Source organism: Oncorhynchus mykiss, chromosome 11 (assembly GCF_013265735.2).
Source record: "Oncorhynchus mykiss isolate Arlee chromosome 11, USDA_OmykA_1.1, whole genome shotgun sequence".
Classification (NCBI taxonomy): domain Eukaryota; kingdom Metazoa; phylum Chordata; class Actinopteri; order Salmoniformes; family Salmonidae; genus Oncorhynchus; species Oncorhynchus mykiss.
The window spans coordinates 67,194,754-67,218,454 of NC_048575.1; the positions used below are offsets into that span (position 1 = coordinate 67,194,754).

General features: G+C 42.3%; 1 protein-coding gene across 2 annotated transcripts in view; it reads right to left on the reverse strand.

The window, feature by feature from the left end:
* LOC110535096 (zinc finger matrin-type protein 4) overlaps window positions 1–23,701 on the reverse strand; it is a 187,146-nt gene that overhangs the window by 37,724 nt on the left and 125,721 nt on the right. For both annotated transcript variants that reach the window (XM_036936176.1, XM_036936175.1), the window contains exons 4-5: window positions 20,534–20,690; window positions 1,183–1,404 (exon numbers count right to left, since the gene is read on the reverse strand). In XM_036936176.1, the coding sequence (XP_036792071.1) occupies window positions 1,183–1,404; window positions 20,534–20,690 (379 nt within the window). The remainder of the gene's footprint in view (window positions 1–1,182; window positions 1,405–20,533; window positions 20,691–23,701) is intronic.

A 23,701-nucleotide genomic window follows, 5' to 3' on the forward strand; every position in this document is an offset into this window, starting at 1 on the left:
TCTCTAATCAGACATGACTGAAGAGACATCCCACATTATGTCTGCTCATGCACTACTTAACTTTACAACATTCTGGGCTCTTCATGCTGCCCTGGTACCCCCCCCCCCCCCCCCCCCCCCACCGCAGCAGCCTGCTGCTGGACTAATATTCTGTAATTGTTATTGACATATTGTGGGTAGGAGATAGTAAGAGAGAGTGAGAGCACTATTCCCCCTCCCCACTCCAAAATTAACAGCCCGAAACAGGCTTATCAAGTCAGGGTACGTAGCAACACCGAGCCTCTGCACTGTGGCTCTCTCTGGCTGGCATAGAAGCAGACACTAGCTATGTCAGGAGGGCTGTATTCAACACAGCCAGAAACAATAGGAGCCTCCTGTTTAACATCAATCAAAGGATATTGGTTCTCCCCAGCTCCCCGTTTAATAGATGATAGTGTCATACTAAATAGTGTAATAAATGCCATGAAGTGTACAAATGAATGACAGCACATACTGACCATATACCTGGGCATTTCTCAAATGCCTGTAATAGTCATGAGAATTCAGCTGACGCGCATATTCTATTAGACCAGCAATGCAAAACTGACAAGTTCATTTGTGTCGTGTATTTTCCCCTATGCCTTTAGCCCCCAGTAAGGTACATGCAGATTTCCTCATACTGGATGCACAATAGATTTGATGCACTCTAGTAGACAGGGTTCCATATAACTAGGTAACTACACACACACACACACACTTTCATATATAAATGTTACTACACACACACACACAATTTCATAATGTTACACACACACACACTTTCATATATGTTACTACACACACACTTTCATATATAAATGTTACTACACACATACACACACTTTCATATATACATTTTACTACACACACACACACACACACACACACACACACACACACACACACACTTTCATATATAAATGTTACTACACACACACACACACTTTCATATATGTTACTACACACACACTTTCATATATAAATGTTACTACACACAGAAGCAACGGTAAGTAACAATCCTGTCTGTTAAAAAGTGGGAGTGAGGGGGGGAGGCAGTGGGCTGCATGGTTGTCTGTGCGACATGATAGAGCGAGAGAGAGTGCGAGAAAGCGAGAGAGAGACTGCCAGGTATCTAGTCTGGCTCAGGCCTCCTCTGTTCTGTACCTTTCATCTCTCCCATGTCCAGGGTCTTGCCCAGCTGTTCCAGGAGGACAGCGCGAGCTGCGTTTTTATTGTGCTTCTTGCCGTCGTAGTGCTGCTGCGCCATGCCTGGGTTGTTGAACCAGGCGTTGCATAGCTGGCAGTAGCGGTCTGAGTCCCTGCGCTGCCGAGGAGAGGTCACCGGGGTAGTTTCCAGGGAACTTTTCACCGGACTGGGCGGCACCTCTGATTGGACAGAGAACAAATACAGGGGAGTTATCATCAACATTGTTCAGCTGTTTGACAAAACTCTACCAAAACATAAACAGGTGTTTGTTTTTTTAACCATCAGCTATGAAACAGCTTCTGAACAAAACTTGAGGAAAGTAAGAAGCATGGTAAAGCAAAAAGCTTTGTTGCCAAGTGAAAAAAATAGCAAAATGGGAGGCAACAAATGAGCACTGATAACAGGCATTGCATCACTTTGGCTCTGGCAAGCCTGAAGAAGAAATCCTAAATCATACTTGGCAATCGGAAAAAAGACCCTGCTCTACTTACTGCTGCCTACTTGTGTGCAATGTTCCTTCATGCATGGATGCCACCATTAACGCCGAACAAACATCAAATTGTGCAGCACTGCGTTTTTCGAAATGTGATTTGCTATCAAGATAATCCGTTTTACCACTTGAGCGCTCAGCCCACCCTTCTTAAGTCAACATGTACAGAGGTCCCGTTAGAAGACATCAGATCCCATTACAGACCACTGAGGCACTGTGAGGCAGTCATCATCTCCAAGTGGCAGCTCCTGTGAGTTGCAGTGTAGAAACACAAACGTCAGCACCATGTTCTTCCGCCATGTTGATTATAAGGATAGTTTACAGCATGGTGATTTATGCTCATCTTTATGTCAGAACTTGTACTGTGAAGGGATTTTTTGGCACTGGCCAGCCGGGCTAGTAGACCACAATTTATACTAGCCCGGGTGACATTCTACTGGCCAAGGGTATTTTCTCCTGAAGTGTGTATGAAACACTGCATTATGGAAAGGGTATCAAAAGGGGTAGCATTCAAACAGTATGGGAAATTTGTTTAAAAAAATAAGTACTCAAAGACCACTTTGATAAAGAACCTACTGCCTAAATATAGTAGCAGGAAGTAACAAACTGAGGCACTGGAAACAATGGGAAAGGTAGTGTAGGAAATAGCTTTTGATCTGGAGTGACTACAAGCACACTTATATTTCTTGCCGGTTTGTCACTTGTAGCACACAAAGGCATGTAAAAGTTGATAACAAAGCCCTTGGTTTAGACAGCATCTAATTCAGGCAATTAACTGCTGTAGCAGTAAAGAGGATGTCAGAATGTGAAACTGGGCATGAAGTGGCTGTAGGAGTGTGAAATGAACAGTATATCATTTGTGGGGGATGGTGATGTCAATGGGGTCAGGGAACAAAAAGGAAGCAGAAATTTATTCATTTCAAGAAGAGAGATCTTTTTCAATAACAAGGCAAAGCATTTCCCCTCTTTTCTTTTTGTCTTGCTCAAACAGACATGCTGATCACAAATTTCTTGTCTCTAATTGTGTCTTTCAGCTTCTTTCCACATAATCGAAGAGAAGTGCATCCCTCGAAGAAACATAATTAATGAGTTTCACTTCCACAAGCTACCAGCTTAATGCAATGTGTAATTTTCATTGGCAAACACGAGGCAATTCATCTCATTTGCATTATGCGTGCGTGTGGCGCAATATTATATATTTAAACAACCTGGACTTAGGGCTAGACGTAACATAGTAAACGTAAATCCGGCTAGGTGGATAACGCTAGCTAGGCTAAGGGTTAAGGTTAGGGTTAAGGTTGGGGTAAGGAGTTACGTTAAAGGGTTAGGGGAAGGGTTAGCTAACATGCTAAGTAGTTGCAAAGTAGTAAGTAGTTGTAAAGTTGCTAAAATGCTGAAGTTGTCCGTGATGAGATTCAAACACACAACCTCTGGGTTGCTAGACATTTGCCTACCCATCCAGCCCGACCAAGCACACTACTTTCGTTTTGCCTTAAGTAACCTTACCAAACGTAACATATCATACTTTTTTGAGAGTCCCAGATTTACCTTTCCTAAGTTATGTCTCGTCTATGAGACCAGGCTGATTATAAAGAACATACATTCTGACAGTTAGGAACAAACATTATTTATGTTGACACTTGATGAAAAATGTTTTATGACGTGTCACCTTAAAAACAGTGCATTCGGAAATGCCTGTTTCACTTTGTCATTATGGGGTATTCTGTGTAGATTGATCAGGAAACATTTTAATTGAATCCATTTTAGAATAAGGCTGTAACGTAACACAATGTGGAAAAAGTCAAGGGGTCTGAATACTTTCCGAATGCACTGTAAAAAGATCAGTGCTTTATGATATATTTGTACAATTGTGATAGTCTTTCAGTAGAGATGTCATCAACATCTAGCTAAGAATTTACAATCAAACTCTATTACCATGGTATATTCTTCATGCTGGTATTTATTGCTTGTGGTTATCAGCATTTGTCCTTTTGACCATTTCCTGAATAATTTAGAAAGGGCAGCCCTTCATGTCGTTCATAATTGTGACTGTGACATTTCCAGTACCACTAGGCTACCAATCAAAAACTCTCAGATCCCCAAAGCACATTTCATAAAAGCTAATTATTGTCATTAGACTCTTCACGTCAGTTCTAAGTTCAAGTAGCAGGTGTAAACAACAGATTAATTGCACGGCTCCCATGACACTGTAGGTCAACATGGCCAGCCTGTCCTCTTAACAACATAGATCACTTCTGAGATTGGCATTTTGGTCAAATGCCATTTTTGAAAGAAAGAATAACTGCCAAAATGTGGCTGTTATTTTGGTGACAGGAGCCTGTAACTCTTGGGATATAGGTTGCCTACCACCTAACATGGATGTGCAAATCAGGCAGAGACGCAGAGTGGTTTTGAATATGTGTCCTTGTTGTTACACCACATATATTAACCTTCCCTAGCAGCAGTAACATATTACAGTATCGACTGGGCTGCTCTGAGGTTTAGGGAAAACATCCATCAAAATCAGGCTCAGGGTAAAGGTTGTAATTTTTTTTTAGAAAACTTTAAATAGGCTGCTTGTTGATTCCAGTCCTGACTAGACTAATAAGAAGCAGGAAGTAAAACTCTGAAAGCTAATAAACCTTTTATAGGAATATATTTGTCCTTCATAAATACTGTAACTTTAGCACAACTTCATAAGCAATTCATGCATGCTGTACAAATAAGCAATAGGGGAAATATAGCTATCCACTGGGGCATCAGGACCACACAAAATGATGCACTCTAAATGGAACCCTAATCCCCTAAGCTCTGGTCAAAGTGCGCTTGTAACGGTTTTCTTATGGTGAAGGAGAGGCGGACCACAATGTAGCGTAGTTTCTATTCATGGTTCTTTAATGAAGAAAACTATACATGAACAGACTAACAAAAACAAGAACCGTGCAAACCTAAAACAGCCCTATCTGGTGCAAACACAGAGACAGGAACAATCACCCACGAAACACTCAAAGAATATGGCTGCCTAAATATGGTTCCCAATCAGAGACAACGATAAACACCTGCCTCTGATTGAGAACCACTCCAGACAGCCATAGACTATGGTAGAAAACCCCACTAAGCCACAATCCCAATACCTACGAAAAACCCCAAGACAAAACACACCACATAAAAAACCCATGTCACACCCTGGCCTGACCAAATTAATAAAGAAAACACAAAATACTAAGACCAGGGCGTGACAGCGCTACAGTATATAGGGAATATGGTACCATTTGGGACACAAACAAAGTCTCCACCATTACTCATAATCACAGTAATTTCACTTAAAACTGCTCTCTGTGGACCACTGTAATCTCAGATAGGAGAATACAGTCCCAATGACCCAGACCGCTGTGTTCTTCAAAATTAACTTCTGAGCCTTATAGCTTACTCTTAATAATCACCAGCCCTGCGCCATCCATCCAACCCATTCATTACAATAGCAGCCGCCCTATAGACAGGCTAGCTGACAATGTCACAAACAATCCGCACACTTCCTTTTGGGCAGAAGGCAGTGTGTTGTCATGATTCTGTCACTTGTTAAATTCACTTCAATCTGTGTAGATGAAAAGGAGGAGACCGGTTAAAGAAGGATTTTTAAACCTTGAGACAATTGGAGTTATGGATTGTGTATGTGTGCCCCTGACAAATTGAGGCTGTTCTGAGGGCAAAAGGGGTGTAACTCAATATTAGGAAGGTGTTGCTAATGTGTTGTACACTGTGTGTTTTTCCCCCAATTTGTGTACGTGTCAGTTTTGTTGCTAAACAACCAACCCATCTATTTATACCCAAAGTCTTTACCCTCAATGGGGGTGGCCCCAGTCCCAATCATCGCTTGCTATTTTTTGGGATGGATAACTGTACTGCCCTGTTCTGTGTGAGAGATCCCATTTTCCATAGATAACTAACTGCACATTGGGATGTAAGCCCTTTCCCACCATTTAGTGCACCATTAAAGCCATACTGTTTCCACCCCTTGTGCGTTTTTTATTTGGGAAGTCAGTAGAGAGGCAAACTCATTCCACCAACCTCTCCCCCAATTCTCTATATGCTTACGGGAACAGTGTGCCATACGTGTGTCACGCCCTGACCTTAGAGAGCCCTTTTATTTCTCTATTTGGTTAGGTCAGGGTGTGATGTGGGGTGGGCATTCTATGTTTTGTTTTCTATGTTTCTTTATTTCTATGTTTTAGCCGGGTATGGTTCTCAATCAGGGACAGCTGTCTATCGTTGTCTCTGATTGGGAATCATACTTAGGTAGCCCTTTTTTTTTTCCCTCTGTTCAGTGTGAGTAGTTAACTTTGTTTGTGGCATTTAGTACTGTAAGCGTCACGGTTGTTGCGGTGTTTTGTTGGTGACATTTTAAATAGAAAGAAAATGGAAGCTCACCACGCTGCACTTTGGTCCACTTCTTTTGATGGCTGTGAAGTAGACCAAGAGGCAGATTCTGTTCTGTAAACCAGTTGGCCAGTGTCAATATATTGATGCACCCACTGTGTAAAGGGCACTTTAAAATCACTTAGAAGGCCATCAATTCTCCAGAGCAGAGTGGTATTTATAGGTCCTTGGGATTAAAAAAAACAACAAAGGGAGACTAGGGTACCACCGTTAAGAAGACTGATGTGTGACCTTTGCAGCGAAGGACAGCTACGTTGTTGATTGGCCAAGGTAATAAAAAATAAGAACATTTCTTGCTTATTTCTGCCAAATGGCACGTGAGACAGTGTGCATCCCAAATCGCCCCCTATATAGTGCACTACTTTTGACCAGAGCCCTAAGAGTCCTGGTCAAAAGCAGTGCACTACATAGGGAATAGCTTGAGCTTGTTTCTGCAAAGTAACAAGGAGATGATGAGATGATGAGAGAGGGCTCTGGTAAAAGAGGGTCTCAACATAAAAACAAGCAGTGTATATGTGTAGTGCATCTAGGGTGACAAACAGAATAAGTAGTACAAATTCTCTCAATGCTGTCATCTGTTCCCTTTTCCCTTCATTCACTATCAATTTTGATTGTTTTCATCCTTCAGTCATTCAAATGAGTCTTTTCTGCATTGTTTACTTGTTTGAACAAAGGAAAGTGTCAGTCATGTCTTTCCTTACATTCACTCTGCAGTAAACAAAGCTCAGTTAGACTGACAATCGCTGTCATAAGATTTGAAAAATATTTCTGGGGGTTTTGTTATCACATCAAGTAGTGGCAGAGGAAAACTTGAGCATTTTAGGAAATCAGTACAATCCATTTTTTTTTTATCAGACAGCAGTAGAGCAGCACTGATGGACTTAATTCACATCAAGTCAAGGAGATATAAGGAAGCTCCTTTCCAAATGGCAGCACAGAAGTTATTTAATAGACCTCGTACATAAATGTTTGTTATACTGAAAAGCTTTTTGTTCTTTGATGAGATGTGAAGGTGAATTAATTAAGCTTATCATGCATGTTAGAGTGGCACACCTTGGGTTAAGTATGCAATAATTAAGAAGGTTAGTTAAACTGGCACACTGTATCCTAACTACATTTAGATATCGGGAATTTCAGCTGGATACCATAGTGTTTCTAGAAATTAAAAACATGTTTTTTTGTAAAGATAACATTCATTCTCATTCATTCCCCCCGGGATGCATAAAAATGTGTGTGAGTCGCATTGCAAACTGATTTGCATGGAATAAAATAGTCAATCAGGAGAGAGGAGAGGTTGAAATGGGCCATTTCTTTTTCATCCCTGAAATAGATTCAGTATGCAAAAAAAACAAACGGCTACAGATGCTAAACTCACGCTGCAGCTCATCTAAAGTGAATGCCAACTAACAACTTCATCCTCTTCATGCTATAGCTTTAGTGTCCAATATGAAAATAACCACCTTTTGCTTAATATAAAAGCAGGAATTCTGTGTGCGCTGAACTTTATTCAGAGCAGGATTCAGCATCTGTTGGATCAAAAAGAGAAGGATCAAAGTGTTCTGATGTCTGTGCAGTTATCTGTTCCTACAAAGCCTTCCCTTTCTGGGATTTATATTCCCCTCTGCCTTATCCCCCTCTGTACGAAAAACTAAATATTTTCTCAATGCACATTTCCACCCGCCTCTGAGAGGGGCGAGACCACTGCAAGCGGTGCAGTCCATGAGAAAAAAACTAAAAACAAACAACGGCACTCCCACATTTCTCAACCTGGCGATGTAAATGTTAGGCAGTAGATTAGACAGAGCCGGTACAGGGGGACTAGGTGCTATATACTGTAGGTTATGATGAATAGGCCAACTCTGGCCCCTGTAGTGAGGGATTCTTTCGAGACTTTGTAGAATTCTAATGTTTAATAAATTTTTTTTTTTACCAGGATAGTCAACTCAGTAAGAATTGCCACTGTTTTCTGGGAATGCTGGGAAAACATGTTATTTTGGAAGTGGTACATGGTATATTGGTATATTGTGGAAGATGGTACATTTCCTGGGATTATATACTGTAATGAATGCCACAGCTAGCATCTAAATTAGATGTAGACACAAAAAACCCAAGGTTCCAAACTTCAGAATGTTCTTTCTGAAAACAATTTCAGTTACCTCTTATGTTCTAAATATCAGAGTAAGAACTCGACAGACACTATTTAAGCTTAGGATCGAACAGCTGAACCGACAAAAACATGGTTTCACCAGTGGTGGTATGAATCAAATAAGATTTTATTAGTCACATGCGCTGAATACAACAGGGATACTTCTGGGACAATGATGTTGATGTGAGCCATGACCAGCCTTTCAAAGCACTTCATGGCTACAGACGTGAATGCTAGGGGTCGGTAGTCATTTAGGCAGGTTCCCTTAGTGTTCTTGGGCACAGGGACTGTGGTGGTCTGCTTGTTGGTATTACAAACTCGGACAGGGAGAGGTTGAAAATGTCTGTGAAGACACTTACCAGTTGGTCAATGCATGCTCGCAGTACACATCCTGGTAATCCGTCTGCCCCTGCGGCCTTGTGAATGTTGACCTGTTTGAAAGTCTTACTCACATCGGCTGCAGAGAACATGATCACACAGTTGTCCAGAACAGCTGGTGCTGTCATGCATGTTTCAGTGTTCTTTACCTCAAAGCGAGCACAGAAGTAGTTTAGCTCGTCTGGTAGGCTCGTGTCACGGGGCAGCTCTCGGCTGTGCTTCCCTTTGTAGTCTGTAATGGTTTGCAAGCCCTGCCAAATCTGACAAGCGTGTAAAAATTGTCTGTCCTCTGTTGCAACACTCACTACCAAGTTTTAAACTGCCTCTGGGAGCAATGTCAGCACAATAACTATTAGTCAGGAGCTTCATGAAATGGGATGCATGGCGGAGCAGCCACACACAAGCCTAAGATCACCATGCGCAATGCCAAGTGTCGACTGGAGTGGTGTAAAGCTCGCCGCCATTGGACTCTGAAGCAGATCGGTTTGTCGAAATCGGTCTGGTAGAAATTGACTCGTCTGCACAGAGCCCTGACCTCAACCCCGTCAAACACTTTTGCGATGAATTGGAACGCAGACTGCGAGCCAGGCCAAATCGCCCAATATCAGTGCCCAACCTCACTCATGGCTAAATGGGAGCAAGTCCCCGCAGAAATGTTCCAACGTCTAGTGGAAAGATTCGCAGAAGAGTGGAGGTTGTTATAGCAGCAAAGAGTGACCAACTCCATATTAATGCCCATGATTTTGGAATGAGATGTTTGACGAGCAGATGTCCACATACTTTTGGGCATGTAGTGTATCTTGAATATAAGCAGCTCTAGCAGTGGTTGGATGTGTGTGACTAGAGGCGTCATGCACCATGTTCTTTTCTGAGGGGGCACACCAATGTCGACATTAAATATCTTTATAGTATAAGATAGTGTCCTCTATTTTTTGTCTACAAAATGGATGAATCTGAGGTTTCATCAGACTCTGGTTGGGGTATGTGTGCTTCTGTTTGTTCTGTGGGTACAGCACGGATAGAGGATGTGCTCGAAATTGCACCCTATCCCTTTTTGACAAAAGTAGTGCATTATACAGGGAATAGGGTGCCATTTGGGATGCACAGAGAGTGAGGTGCAGATCCTGAGTTTTTTTTGTTTTGCATTATTGGCTGAAGGCTGAAAGGCTGAAACAACAGAGTTTCCCTGGAGACAAGGATCAACAGATGCAGTAATGTTCATTATGTAAGAATCAATAAGCTCAGGCCTCCTGATGCCCTAGTGGATTTATTGCCCTGACATGCTTTCCAAATGGTACCCTATTCCTTATATAGTGCACTACTTTTGGCCAGGGCCCTGGGTCAAGAGTAGTGCACAATAGTGGTGCATAAAAGTAGTGCACAGTAAATATAATAAATCCTTAAAGAAAAAACTATATTTTGGCATTTGTTTCATTAGTCTATTGTTGATATAGTCCCAACATGTTTTGCATGTCAACTTGATTACTGACATGCAAAACATTTTGGGATTAAATAAACAATGGACTAATGAAACAAAAACCAGAATATAGTTTTTGGGTGGAGTTGTCCTTTAAGTGTGCTGCAGCAAGCATCTCCAACCTCTGTCTGCAGAAGACACGATGTAGATTGTCCTGTCGTGCTGCAGGAGAATGGAGGTGTTCTATATTAAATTATCCATTTGTGGAGATAAAATCTGTTTTATTAACTGGTAGTCTACAAGTTGCTTTTCTTTTTCCATGTGAAGTAAGGGTAGGGCTGGGCGATATGGCCAAAATATATCACAGTATAAAAAAGGACTGTCTTTGACAGTATTTCATGTTTTTTAATAATAAAAGTTCTACATTTGCTCTTTGAGTAGTGCGTGACCCTAGGGTGGCAACACGTGCATGTCAATGCGTCTTTCTCCATTCTGATTGTTTTATACTGTTCAATTCAACTTTAACCCCCCAAAAATGTCAGCATTTATCCATTTCTGCATTTCCTGCACTCATTAGAGATAATTTCCACACTGCCACATAGGGCTGCATGATATGGGCAAACAATCTAGGCATTATTTTTAACCAAATGTTGCAATTGTGATTTGACTTGCAATTTAGAGCAAAACACTTGGGTGAACTGTTGGAATCATATAATTAGAATATAATAGTGGGCACTTTGAATACGGTGTTGTTTGAAATGACAATGAATTAAAATGCCATGTAGGAGTTATTGTGATAGGGTAGGAACCAAAGTGTTGATAAGTGTTTCCTAGGGGACCCTATAATATTTGGCTACATTTAATGTTCTCTTAGCTACTTCATGTAGCTAACATGGTGATTCACTAGCTGATGATGCTTTGTTAGGTCCGACGGTCTCTGCGCTAGGAGAAAAGACAGCGGAAGCAAATGCTGTTTGCGGAGCGTGAATATATGTGGAGCGTGAATATAATGGTGAGGTAATCAAGGAGAATTGGAATATTGACCAAAAGAATAGTAGTATACAGTGATGAGAATGTCCTTTCTTATATTGTAGGAGTACGTTTTGTTAATGAGGAGCAGCTGATTGGATTACCAATTTTGAATAATCCATTTGAGATATCCAAACAGGTGGAGAGAATGCTGGGTAAAGTGAAGGCTGTGAGGATCACAAGAAGCGGCCATGTTTAGATTTTTTGTTCCTCTGAGAATCAGATGGACCGTTTGTGTCCTGTGTCCGTTTGTGTCCTGGGGCACCCCCCCCAAATCAAATGTTATTGGTCACATACACATGGTTAGTAGATGTTATAGTGAGTGTAGCAAAATGCTTCTTGTTTTTTTTAACCTTTATTTAACCAGGTAGGCAAGTTGAGAACAAGTTCTCATTTACAATTGCGACCTAGCCAAGATAAAGCAAAGCAGTTCGACACATACAACGACACAGAGTTACAGATGGAGTAAAACAAACATACAGTCAATAATACAGTAGAAACAAATCTATATTTGATGTGAGTAAATGAGGTGAGATAAGGAAGGTAAAGGCAAAAAAAGGCCATGGTGGCAAAGTAAATACAATATAGCAAGTAAAACACTGGAATGGTAGATTTGCAGTGGAAGAATGTGCAAAGTATAAATTAAAATAATGGGGTGCAAAGGAGCAAAATAAATAAATCAATTCAGTTGGGAAAGAGGTAGTTGTTTGGGTTAAATTATAGGTGGGCTATGTACAGGTGCAGTAATCTGCTTTGACAGCTGGTGCTTAAAGCTAGTGAGGGAGATAAGTATTTCCAGTTTCAGATCTTTTTTGTAGTTCGTTCCAGTCATTGGCAGCAGAGAACTGGAAGGAGAGGCGGCCAAAGAAAGATTTGGTTTTGGGGGTGACCAGAGAGATATACCTGCTGGAGCGCGTGCACAGGTGGGTGATGCTATGGTGACCAGCAAGCTGAGATAAGGGGGGACTTTACCTAGCAGGATCTTGTAGATGACATGGAGCCAGTGGGTTTGGCGACGAGTACGAAGCGAGAGAGAGGGCGTACAGGTCGCAATGGTGGGTAGTATATGGGGCTTTGGTGACAAAACGGATGGCACTGTGATAGACTGCATCCAATTTGTTGAGTAGGCTATTGGAGGCTATTTTGTAAATGACATCGCCGAAGTCGAGGATTGGTAGGATGGTCAGATTTACAAGGGTATGTTTGGCAGCATGAGTGAAGGATGCTTTGTTGTGAAATAGGAAGCCAATTCTAGATTTCACTTTGGATTGGAGATGTTTGATGTGGGTCTGGAAGGAGAGTTTACAGTCTAACCAGACACCTAGGTATTTGTAGTTGTCCACATATTCTAAGTCAGAGCCGTCCAGAGTAGTAATGTTGAACAGGCGGGCAGGTGCAGGCAGCGATCGGTTGAAGGGAAGAGCGCCTGGGGAATAGGAGTGGAGCTAGGCACTTCAGGGCCTGGATTCACCTCTACATCACCAGAGGAAAAGAGGAGGAGTAGGATAAGGGTACGGCTAAAAGCAATGAGAATTTGTCTTCTAGAACGTCTGGAACAGATAGTAAAAGGAGGTTTCTCTGGCGATAAAATAGCATCAAGGTATAATGTACAGACAAAGGTATGGTAGGATGTGAATACAGTAGAGGTAAACCTAGGTATTGAGTGATGATGAGAGAGATGTTGTCTATAGAAACATCAATGAAACCAGGAGATGTCATCGCATGTGTGGGTGGTGGAACTAATAGGTTGGATAAGGTATAGTGAGCAGGACTAGAGGCTCTACAGTGAAATAAGCCAATAAACCCTAACCAGAACCGCAATGGACAAGGCATATTGACATTAAGGAGAGGCATGCTTAGTCGAGTGATCAAAAAGGTCCAGTGAGTAGTGAGGTTGGTTGGGGTCACAGCGATTCAGACAGCTAGCCGGGCCATTGGTAGCAAGCTAGCATAGGATGGAGGTCTGTTTTTAGCCACCTTGTGCGTTTCCGTCGGTAGGATTAGTGGGGTTCAGTGTGGTAGAGGGGATCAATCCAATTCGCAAAAAAATATAGATATAGTTATAGAGGCCCAAGAAAAAATAAAAAAGTTCCGACAGTGCAGCAATATCTAACAAGTAATTTAACAATTCCACAACAACTACCTAATACACACACATCTAATGGAATAAGAATTTGGCCACTCCAGGACCTTGAAATGCTTCCTACGAAGCCACTCCTTCATTGCCCGGGCTGTGTGTTTGGGATCATTGTCATGATGAAAGACCCAGCCACGTTTCATCTTCAATGCCCTTGCTGATGGAAGGAGGTTTTCACTCAAAATCTCACGATACATGTCCCCATTCATTCTTTCCTTTACACGGATCAGTCTTCCTTGTCCTTTTGCAGAAAAACAGCCCCAAAGCATGATGTTTCCACCCCATGCTTCACAGTAGGTATGGTGTTCTTTGGATGCAACTCAGCATTCTTTGTCCTCCAAACACGACGAGTTTAGTTTTTACCAAAAAGTTATATTTTGGTTTCATCTGACCATATGACATTCTCCCAATCTTTTTCTGGATCATCCAAATGCTCTTTAGCAAACTTCAGACGGGCCTGGACATGTACTGGCTTAAGCAGGGGGACACGTCTGGCACTGCAGGATTTGAGTCCCTGGCAGCGTAGTGTGTTACTGATGGTAGGCTTTGTTACTTTGGTCCCAGCTCTCTGCAGGTCATTCACTAGGTCCCCCCGTGTGGTTCTGGGATTTTTGCTCATCGTTCTTGTGATCATTTTGATCCCACAGGGTGAGATCTTGCGTGGAGCCCCAGATCGAGGGAGATTATCAGTGGTCTTGTATGTCTTCCATTTCCTAATAATTGCTCCCACAGTTGATTTCTTCAAACCAAGCTGCTTACCTATTGCAGATTCAGTCTTCCCAGCCTGGTGCAGGTCTACCATTTTGTTTCTGGTGTCCTTTGACAGCTCTTTGGTCTTGGCCATAGTGGAGTTTGGAGTGTGACTGTTTGAGGTTGTGGACAGGTGTCTTTTATACTGATAACAAGTTCAAACAGGTGCCATTAATACAGGTAACGAGTGGAGGACAGAGGAGCCTCTTAAAGAAGAAGTTACAGGTCTGTGAGAGCCAGAAATCTTGCTTGTTTGTAGGTGACCAAATACTTATTTTCCACCATAATTTGCAAATAAATTCATAAAAAATCCTACAATGTGATTTTCTGGATTTTTTTCTCATTTTGTCTGTCATAGTTGAAGTATACTATGATGAAAATTACAGGCCTCTCATCTTTTTAAGTGGGAGAACTTGCAAAATTGTTGGCTGACTAAATACTTTTTTGCCCCACTGTATAGTTTCATTTTCCCATTTTGGGTACTTAGGAGATCGGCCACATGAAATCTTTTGTTCACTCTGTGGTCTCTCTCTCTCTCTGCATGAAAATGGGGAGAGAGTCTCCGCCAGGAATTTACGACCTGAGATAACATAACCTGGGTTTAGGAGAGAGGTGAGAGAGGGGGAAGCCACGATCTACACCCAGAAAGGGCCACTTCATGACACAGGTCAAGACCCTGGTGAGGATGATGAGCACGCAGATGAGCTTCCCTGAGATGGTTTCTTACAGTTTTTGCAGAAATTATTCAGTTGTGCAAAGCCACAATTTCAACAGCAGTCCGGGTGGCTGGTCTCAGACCATCCCGCAGGTGAAGAGGCTGCATGTGGAGGTCCTGGGCTGGCGTGGTTACACTTGGTCTTCAGTTGAGACCAGTTGGACGTACAGTATTTCCAAATTCTCTAAAACAACATTGGAGGCGGCTTATGGTTGACAAATTAACATAAAATTATCTATTACTCATTACAATTCATTAAATTGTAATCTGGGGCACCACGGGAAAAGTTTATTTAACGTGTTACCGTTTCCCGAATTATCTCAAGAATATCAGAATATCTCAACATACTATTCATCATCCATCAATCATTTGCTCCTATTTCAGTCGCATTCTGAATGTCGTAATATCCTATAATCTGCACGGACTCCAGCAAATTGTCTTAATTATTTATTTACTAGAGTGAAATTAAATAATCACACAGAAATACATAAACACACACGCAGATTATACATTGATTATTACATAATGCAATGAAAAGTCCTTAGTGGACTAACCCGATATGACTGCTGGTTACACAATGAAAGGGGTGCAGAAAGAAAGACAAAGGAATTCAACTATCGTACATACAGTTGAATAATACGCTTATCGTAAATGTGGATATTTAGCACCCTAACAACCGCTCATTCGGTTTTAGAAATGCAAAGTACATATTTACGCTTGTATGTCCTTGTCGTCTCTCTCTCTGTTGAAATCACCCGGTCAGTCTATGACAAATTGTTCGACAGAAAGTCTCTGGTTGTGTACGTCTATGGTTGTCCAACAGAGGTCACCATGTCCTTTGTAGTTGTAGAAGGTTTCCTTTTTCTGCAAGTGTTTGTTAGAATGAATACATCAGACATACCAATGGTCGTTTGATTGAGAAATGTTTTATTTTCTCGTCTTTGGTTTATTTTCCTAGGCTACATTACATGCAGAGCTACAGGAGGTGCATGTCTAGTCCTCTTCTTTGTTGAGTTTCAGAGGGTCTTACCTTTTTTTTATTTTTTTTTATTTTACCTTTATTTAACCAGGCAAGTCAGTTAAGAACAAATTCTTATTTTCAATGACGGCCTGGGAACAGTGGGTTAACAGCCTGTTCAGGGGCAGAACGACAGACCTTGTCAGCTCGGGGGTTTGAACTCACAACCTTCCGGTTACTAGTCCAACGCTCTAACCACTAGGCTACCCTGCCGCCCTTTTTCTGGTCTGGTAGAGTCTAACCATTTTACACGTGTAGCCACAGCTCTACGCTTTCTGGTCTCGTAGTTTTAAACCATTTTACACGCCAATAGCAACCCAGCAATGTACAGGTCTAATGTAAATTTGTTTGGAGTCCTTTTATAAACACTCCACTGCCTACAATGGAAAAAGGGGCGTTCCATCCTTATGGCATAATGTCTGTGGACAAGTGGGCGTGGTTAATGACTGGGTAAAACATTGAAAACAATCTAATTTAGAAGGCTAAATTCACATTTCATCTTCTCACAAAGAGTTTTATATTTAATCATATAAGTTTAAAACATTTAGATGTAACTGTAACATACACTGCTCAAACAAATAAAGGGAACACTAAAATAACACATCCTAGATCTGGATGAATGAAATATTCTTATTAAATACTTTTTTCTTTACATAGTTGAATGTGCTGCCAACAAAATCACACAAAAATGATCAATGGAAATCAAATTTATCAACCCATGGAGGTCTGGATTTGGAGTCACACTCAAGATTAAAGTGGAAAACCACACTACAGGCTGATCAAACTTTGATGTAATGTCCTTAAAACAAGTCAAAACGAGGCTCAGTAGTGTGTGTGGCCTCCGCGTGCCTGTATGATCTCCTCCCAGACCTGGACTAAAGCATCCGCCAACTCCTGGACAGTCTGTGGTGAAACGTGGCGTTGGTGGATGGAGCAAGACATGATGTCCCAGATGTGCTCAATTGGATTCAGGTCAGGGGAACGGGCGTGCCAGTCCATATCATCAATGCCTTCCTGTTGCAGGAACTGCTGACACACTCCAGCCACATGAGGTCTAGCATTGTCTTGCATTAGGAGGAACCCAGGGCCAACCGTACCAGCATATGGTCTCACAAGGGGTCTGAGGAGCTCATCTCGGTACCTAATGGCAGTCAGGCTACCTCTGGCGAGCACATGGAGGGCTGTGCGGCCTCCCAAAGAAATGCCACCCCACACCATGACTGACCCACCGCCAAACCGGTCATGCTGGAGGATGTTGCAGGCAGCAGAACGTTCTCCACGGCGTCTCCAGACTGTAACGTCTGTCACATGTGCTCAGTGTGAGCCTGCTTTCATCTGTGAAGAGCACAGGGTGCCAGTGGCGAATTTGCCAATCTTGGTGTTCTCTGGCAAATGCCAAACGTCCTCCACGGTGTTGGGCTGCAAGCACAACCCCCACCTGTGGACGTCGGGCCCTCATACCACCCTCATGGAGTCTGTTTCTGACCGTTTGAGCAGACACATGCACATTTGTGGTCTGCTGGAGGTAATTTTGCAGGGCTCTGGCAGTGCTCCTCCTGCTCTCATTGCACAAAGGAGGAGGTAGCGGTCCTACTGCTGGGTTGTTGCCCTCCTACGGCCTCCTCCACGTCTCCTGATGTACTGGCCTGTCTCCTGGTAGCGCCTCCATGCTCTGGACACTACGCTGACAGACACAGCAAACCTTCTTGCCACAGCTTGCATTGATGTGCCATCCTGGATGAGCTGCACTACCAGAGCCACTTCTGTCGGTTGTAGACTCCGTCTCATGCTACCACTAGAGTGAATGATGCAGCTGTATAACCTTTTGAGTATCTCAGGACCCATGCCAAATATTTTTAGTTTTCTGAGGGGAAATGGGCTTTGTTGTGCCCTCTTCACGACTGTCTTGGTGTGTTTAGACCATTCTAGTTTGTTGGTGATGTGGACACCAAGGAACTTGAAGCTCTCAATCTGCTCCTACACCCCGTTGATGAGAATGGGGGCATACTCGGTCCTCCTTTTTCTGTAGTCCACAATCATCTTAGCCAAATACATTTAAACTCAGTTTTTCACAATTATTGACATTTAATCCTAGTGAAAATCCCCTGTCTTAGGTCAGTTAGGATCCCCACTTTATTTTAAGAATGTGAAATGTCAGAATAATAGTATAGAGTGATTTATTATTTCAGATTTTATTTCTATCATCACATTCCCAGTGGGTCAGAAGTTTACATACACTCAATTAGTATTTGGTAGCATTGCTTTTAAATTGTTGAACTTGGATCAAACATTTCTGCTAGCATTCCACAAGCCTCCCACAATAAATTGGGTGGATTTTGGCCCATTCCTCCTGACAGAGCTGGTGTAACTGAATCAGGTTTGTAGGCCTCCTTGCTCGCACATGCTTTTACAGTTCTGCCCACAATATTCTATAGGATTGAGGTCAGGGCTTTGTGATGGCCACTCCAATATCTTGACTTTGTTGTCCGTAAGCCATTTTGCCACAACTTTGGAAGTATGCTTGGCATCATTGTCCATTTGAAAGTCCCATTTGCGACCAAGCTTTAACTTTGTGACTGATGTCTTGAGATGTTGCTTCAATATATCCACATAATTTCCCTCCCTCATGATGCCATCTATTTTGTGAAGTACACCAGTCCCTCCTGCAGCAAAGCACCCCCACAACATGATGCTGCCACCCCCGTGCTTCAAAGTTGTGATGGTGTTCTTCGGCTTGCTAGCCTCCCCCTTTTCCCTCCAAACATAACAATGGTCATTATGGCCAAACAGTTCTATTTTTGTTTCATCAGTCCAGAGGACATTTTCTCCAAAAAGTACGATCTTTGTCCCCATGTCCAGTTGCAAACCGTAGTCTGGCTTTTTTAATGGTGGTTTTGGAGCAGTGGCTTCTTCCTTGCTGAGCGGCCTTTCAGGTTATGTCGATATAGGACTCGTGTTACTGTGGATATAGATACTCCAGAATCTTCACAAGGTCCTTTGCTGTTGTTCTGGGATTGATTTGCACTTTTCGCACCAAAGTATGTTCATCTCTAGGAGACAGAATGCATCTCCTTCCTGAGCGGTATGACGGCTGCGTGGTCCCATGGTGTTTATACTTGGTACTATTGTTTGTACAGATGAACGTGGTACCTTCAGGCATTTGGAAATTGTTCCCAAGGATGAACCAGACTTGTGGAGCACTACAAAAAAAAAAATCTGGGGTCTTGGCTGATTTCTTTAGATTTCCCCATGATGTCAAGCAAAGAGGCACTGAGTTTGAAGGTAGGCCTTGAAATACATCCACAGGTACACCTCCAATTGACTCAAATGATATCAATATCAATTAGCCCATTAGAAGCTTCTAAAGCCATGACCCCAATTTTCCAAGCTGTTTAAAGCAACTTCTGACCCACTGGAATTGTGATACAGTGAATTATAAGTGAAATAATCTGTCTGTAAGCAATTGTTAGAAAAATGACTTGTCATGCACAAAGTAGATTTCCTAACCGACTTGCCAAAACTATAGTTTGTTAACAAGAAATTTGTGGTGTGGTTGAAAAATGAGTTTTAATGACTCCAACCTAAGTGTATGTAAACTTCCGACTTCAACTGTAGAACTGACAGAGATACTGTACATTCAGAGACTGAGGCCAGGACTACTATAATGAGTATTGCGGCAGTGTCTGGCCTTGGTTTCAGCTAGGTTAAGCATCCCTCTGCCTTTTTTATATGAGACACAAACCGACCAAATGTATTGTTTTGGCACTGTATTTCTATGCCTCTCCACTAGCTAATTGCACAATTGTGAACTATTGCAGAGTCAAACAATAGGCGCAGAGGGCTTTCCACCAAGGTAAAGTAAACATTTTGTTCAAGGATATCTGAAATAACAGATGAGTCAAAAAAAAATCAGCATGTGAAAAGACTTACAATCAGATGCAAATTCTCCAGAGATAGAACCCCCAAATAAACAAACACAGCTGGTGATTTATTCACCTCCTGCATCCCCTCTGCATATCCAGGTCTCAGGCATTGCATTAGGGAATGATCTGAATGAATAAAAGTTGTTATTTTTTCTAATTCTAATTTACCCCATGGCCAGCTTTACCCCATGGCCATTATTCTTTCAACTGCCAATTTGTAAGCAGCAGCTGGTGTTTAAAGTATCGTCCAGACTTTCCTCAACCCTGAGGTACTGCGGCAGACGATTACATCTAAACAAAACACCCACAGACAATAAGACGATACATTGAGTTTCTCCACCTGTCCATACACACAAGGGGTTGGCAGGTAGCCTAGTGGTTAGAGTGTTGGGTCAGTAACCGAATGGTTCCTGGATCAAATCCCTGAGCTGACAAGGTAAAAATCTACTGCTCAGCCCCTGAACAAGGCATTTAACCCACTGTTTCCCGGTAGGCCGTCATTGTAAATAAGAATTTGTTCTTAACTGACTTGCCTAGTTAAATAAAGGTTTAAACATATTTTTTAAGCTACAGCTCCTCTCTGTGCTAGCTAGTAGCCCAAAGTTTACCTGTGGCTTTCTGTTTGTCTAGTTGTCCTAGCTAGAACCTCTGTGTGTGAGGACAAGCACATCGATCTTAACACAGAGTTGTGTTAGACATCTCTGTCACATCTGTCACCGCAAGTCTCCTCGGATTGTCTGATGTCATCAGACTGCAGGCTTGTCGAGGTGACAAAGGGACAAGTTCCATTTCAACAAGGAAACAACATGCAGATGTCTCTACAGGAGAGTGAGTTAAGAGAGACAGAGCGACAGAGAGAGAAGCCTACCTTTGGCTGTGATGGCAGGTTGCTCCCCCAGCAGCAGCTTTAGTCTCTTCGCGTGGATTTTGCCTTGGTAATGTGACTGTGCCACCACTGCTGAGGTGAAGGACATGTTACACAGCGTGCAGCACTTGTTCTTGTCCACGTCTCCCTCCTCACTTCCCTGCAAAACACACACACATACGCACAGGTTCAGACAACAAGGCTATCAGCAAAAATAGAGTAACCGAGAAAAAAATATCACTGTTTAAAGGAAGTAGATTCTATTTTTTTCACTGGAAGCTTTTGATAAATGAACTGTGTGGTCAAATGCGGGTCATTTTTCAGGGGGGGGGGGGGGGAATCCCTCAAAGGTAATATTGTTCTAGATGTGACCCCCAACCCCATATGATTCATCACTGTGTGTGGTGTAGTGTACTCTGCGTGGGGGCGAACTATAACCCAGCACCAGCAAATACTCCCCAAACCCTGTATGTTAGAGCCACATGGTGCTTAGGGGGAAGCTGTACATTTAGCAGCACATCAGTAAGCTCCACACGCCACAGTTCCCAGGGACAAGTGCAATCAACACTCCTCGTGGGCTTAATCATTTGGTTCTTGGTGGGATGCAAATGGAGGCATTTCAGAAGTTGTATGGAGTATAAGAAAGTTTCTGCCTCCCTGCCTGATACAGAAACACATTATCCTGACAGAGAGAGAGAGAGAGAGAGAGAGTGAGCGAGTGAGCGATCACCTGGCTGCCAGACTGTGGGAGATGGATGCAGCCATTTCTACCAGGAAGCTATCCCACCAGGCGGCTTAAAGACAGGCTGATAGTCCAGAAGAAAAACTATCAAAACTTCAGACCCAAATCATTCTGATTTAAGTTCACTTTCTTGCGTTGTGAAGGTGCTATTACATTTTAAAGGTCTAACGCAGCAGTTTTGATCTTAATATCAAATCAGTTCTGGGTAAAAATTAAGTACCCATCTTCTTAGCAAAGAGCAATTTCTCAAGCAAGAATTTAGCTAGGACTCTCTGGTTGTGGTCTGAGTGGGGAGGGGAAAACTGAAAACTAGCTGTTATTGGCAGAGAGGTTTGGAACACTCTTTCTACTTGGTCAATTAAGTAATTGACCACCTGGTGATGTCACCAGGTAGCCCAAAACTCAATCCCACAACAACAGGATGAAATTCCAGGCAGATTATTATTCCAACCTCACTGTGTGGAAATGGACTGAGTCTACCAAACATTGGGAACACCTTCCTATTGAGTTGCACCTCCTCCCTCCCCCTGATGCTAGCCCATGTTGACTCCAATGCTTCTCACAGTTTTGCAGAGTTGGCTAGTTGTCCTTTTGGTGGTGGACCATTCTTGATACATGCTGAAAACTGTTGAGCGTGGAAAAACCCAGTAGCGTTGCAGTTCTTTACTCAAACCTACACTGTTCAGATGCACTTAAATGTTTTGTCGTACCCATTCACCCTCTGAATGGGACACAAACACAATCCATGTCTCAACTGTCTCGAGGCTTAAAAATCCTTCTTTAAATGGTCTCCCCTTCAGCTACACTCATTGAAGTGGATTTAACAAGTGACATCAATAAGGGGATCATAGCTTTCACCTAGTCAGTCTATGTCATGGAAAGAGGTGTTCATAATGTTTGGTATACTCAGTGTATATAAAACAGAGGAAAACACGTTTGACTGCATAGGGCCTTTAACAGTCACAAACATATTTAATTTGTTTTGCTTGCTGGAGCCAGACAGTTTACATTTTAGACACAAAAGCATTCCTCATATACATTTACCTCGTATAGTACAGAATGTATGCATAATACGCAGCACTGCACTGAAAGGAATCTTAGAGAGCCATATGATGGATGAGCCCATCTCCTTCTGTGACTAAAACCCAAAGCTTGTTTTCAGGTATTCCCCATGGTTCCATCTCCCTGCGAAGTGGAGAACATGGCAGTAGTGGGTAGTGATCTGGCTACAGCACAGCACACTGACACAACGTTGTGCTTTAAGGCACAGTCACACGTTACATGACACCAACACAAAACACTCCTCTATACATAGCCTTGACATGCAATTCCCTGTACTGCTGAGCCGAACAGAACAGATCGGATCCTTGATGGTGCACTGTAGTGTGATGTAGGCCTAGGGTCTGCAGGCTTGCGAGAGACGGCGTGTGGATGTGTCCCAAATGTGACTCTTTTCAGGAAACTAGGCATATGTTGTACGCCACTACTTCACACGAGAAGCATATGAATATGAACATGTATTTTTCGGTGCAGAAATGCCTTCTGGAACTTTCATTCCATCCATAAATATTTATAAAATGGTTAAATTACAAGCCTAGTTGGTTTAGCCATGGAAAAAATCAGGAACCTTCCCACTAGCCATGATTGGTCGAGATAATGTAGAGGCTGGACATGCCGGGAGATGAGTTTGGATTGGTCTGCCATGTAGCATGTCTATAACGTGAGCTGTTCAGTTTGAAAGATATAACGTTAACCATCGAGAACTACAAACGTTTTGCTACTTTTCTCTTCAACATTGATGCCCTGAATTTAGCAGGCACTATCGACAAATCAGTAGGAAAAAGTGATGGGTTACTTACCTGCAATGCTCAGTGTGAACCGGAGTGACTTGACACAAAGCTGGCCAAACAAGATGTAGCTACAAACAAAACGGAGTTAACTTCTTATGAGCAGGTGGGACGCTACCGTCCCACCTGGCCATCATCCGGTGAAATTGCAGAGTGCGAAATTCCAACTACAGAATTATAAATATTTAACTTTCATAAAATCACAAGTGTAATACATCAAAATAAAGCTTAACTTCTTAATCCAGCCACTGTCAGATTTCAAAAAGGCTTTACCGCGAAAGCACACCATGTGATTATCTGAGGACAGCGCCACATATAAAAAAGCATGAAAAACATGTTTCAACCAGGCAGGTGCGCCACTAAAGTCAGAAATAGCGATATAATAAATGCATTACCTTTGATGATCTTCTTCTGTTGGCACTCCAAAAGGTCCCAGATACATCACAAATGGTCCTTGTATTCGACAATGTCCTTCTTTATATCCATAAAAACTCAGTTTAGCTGGCGCGCTTCAGTCAATAATCCACTCAGTTTCCCTCCATCAAAATGCATACAAAATGAATCCCAAACGTTACTAATAAA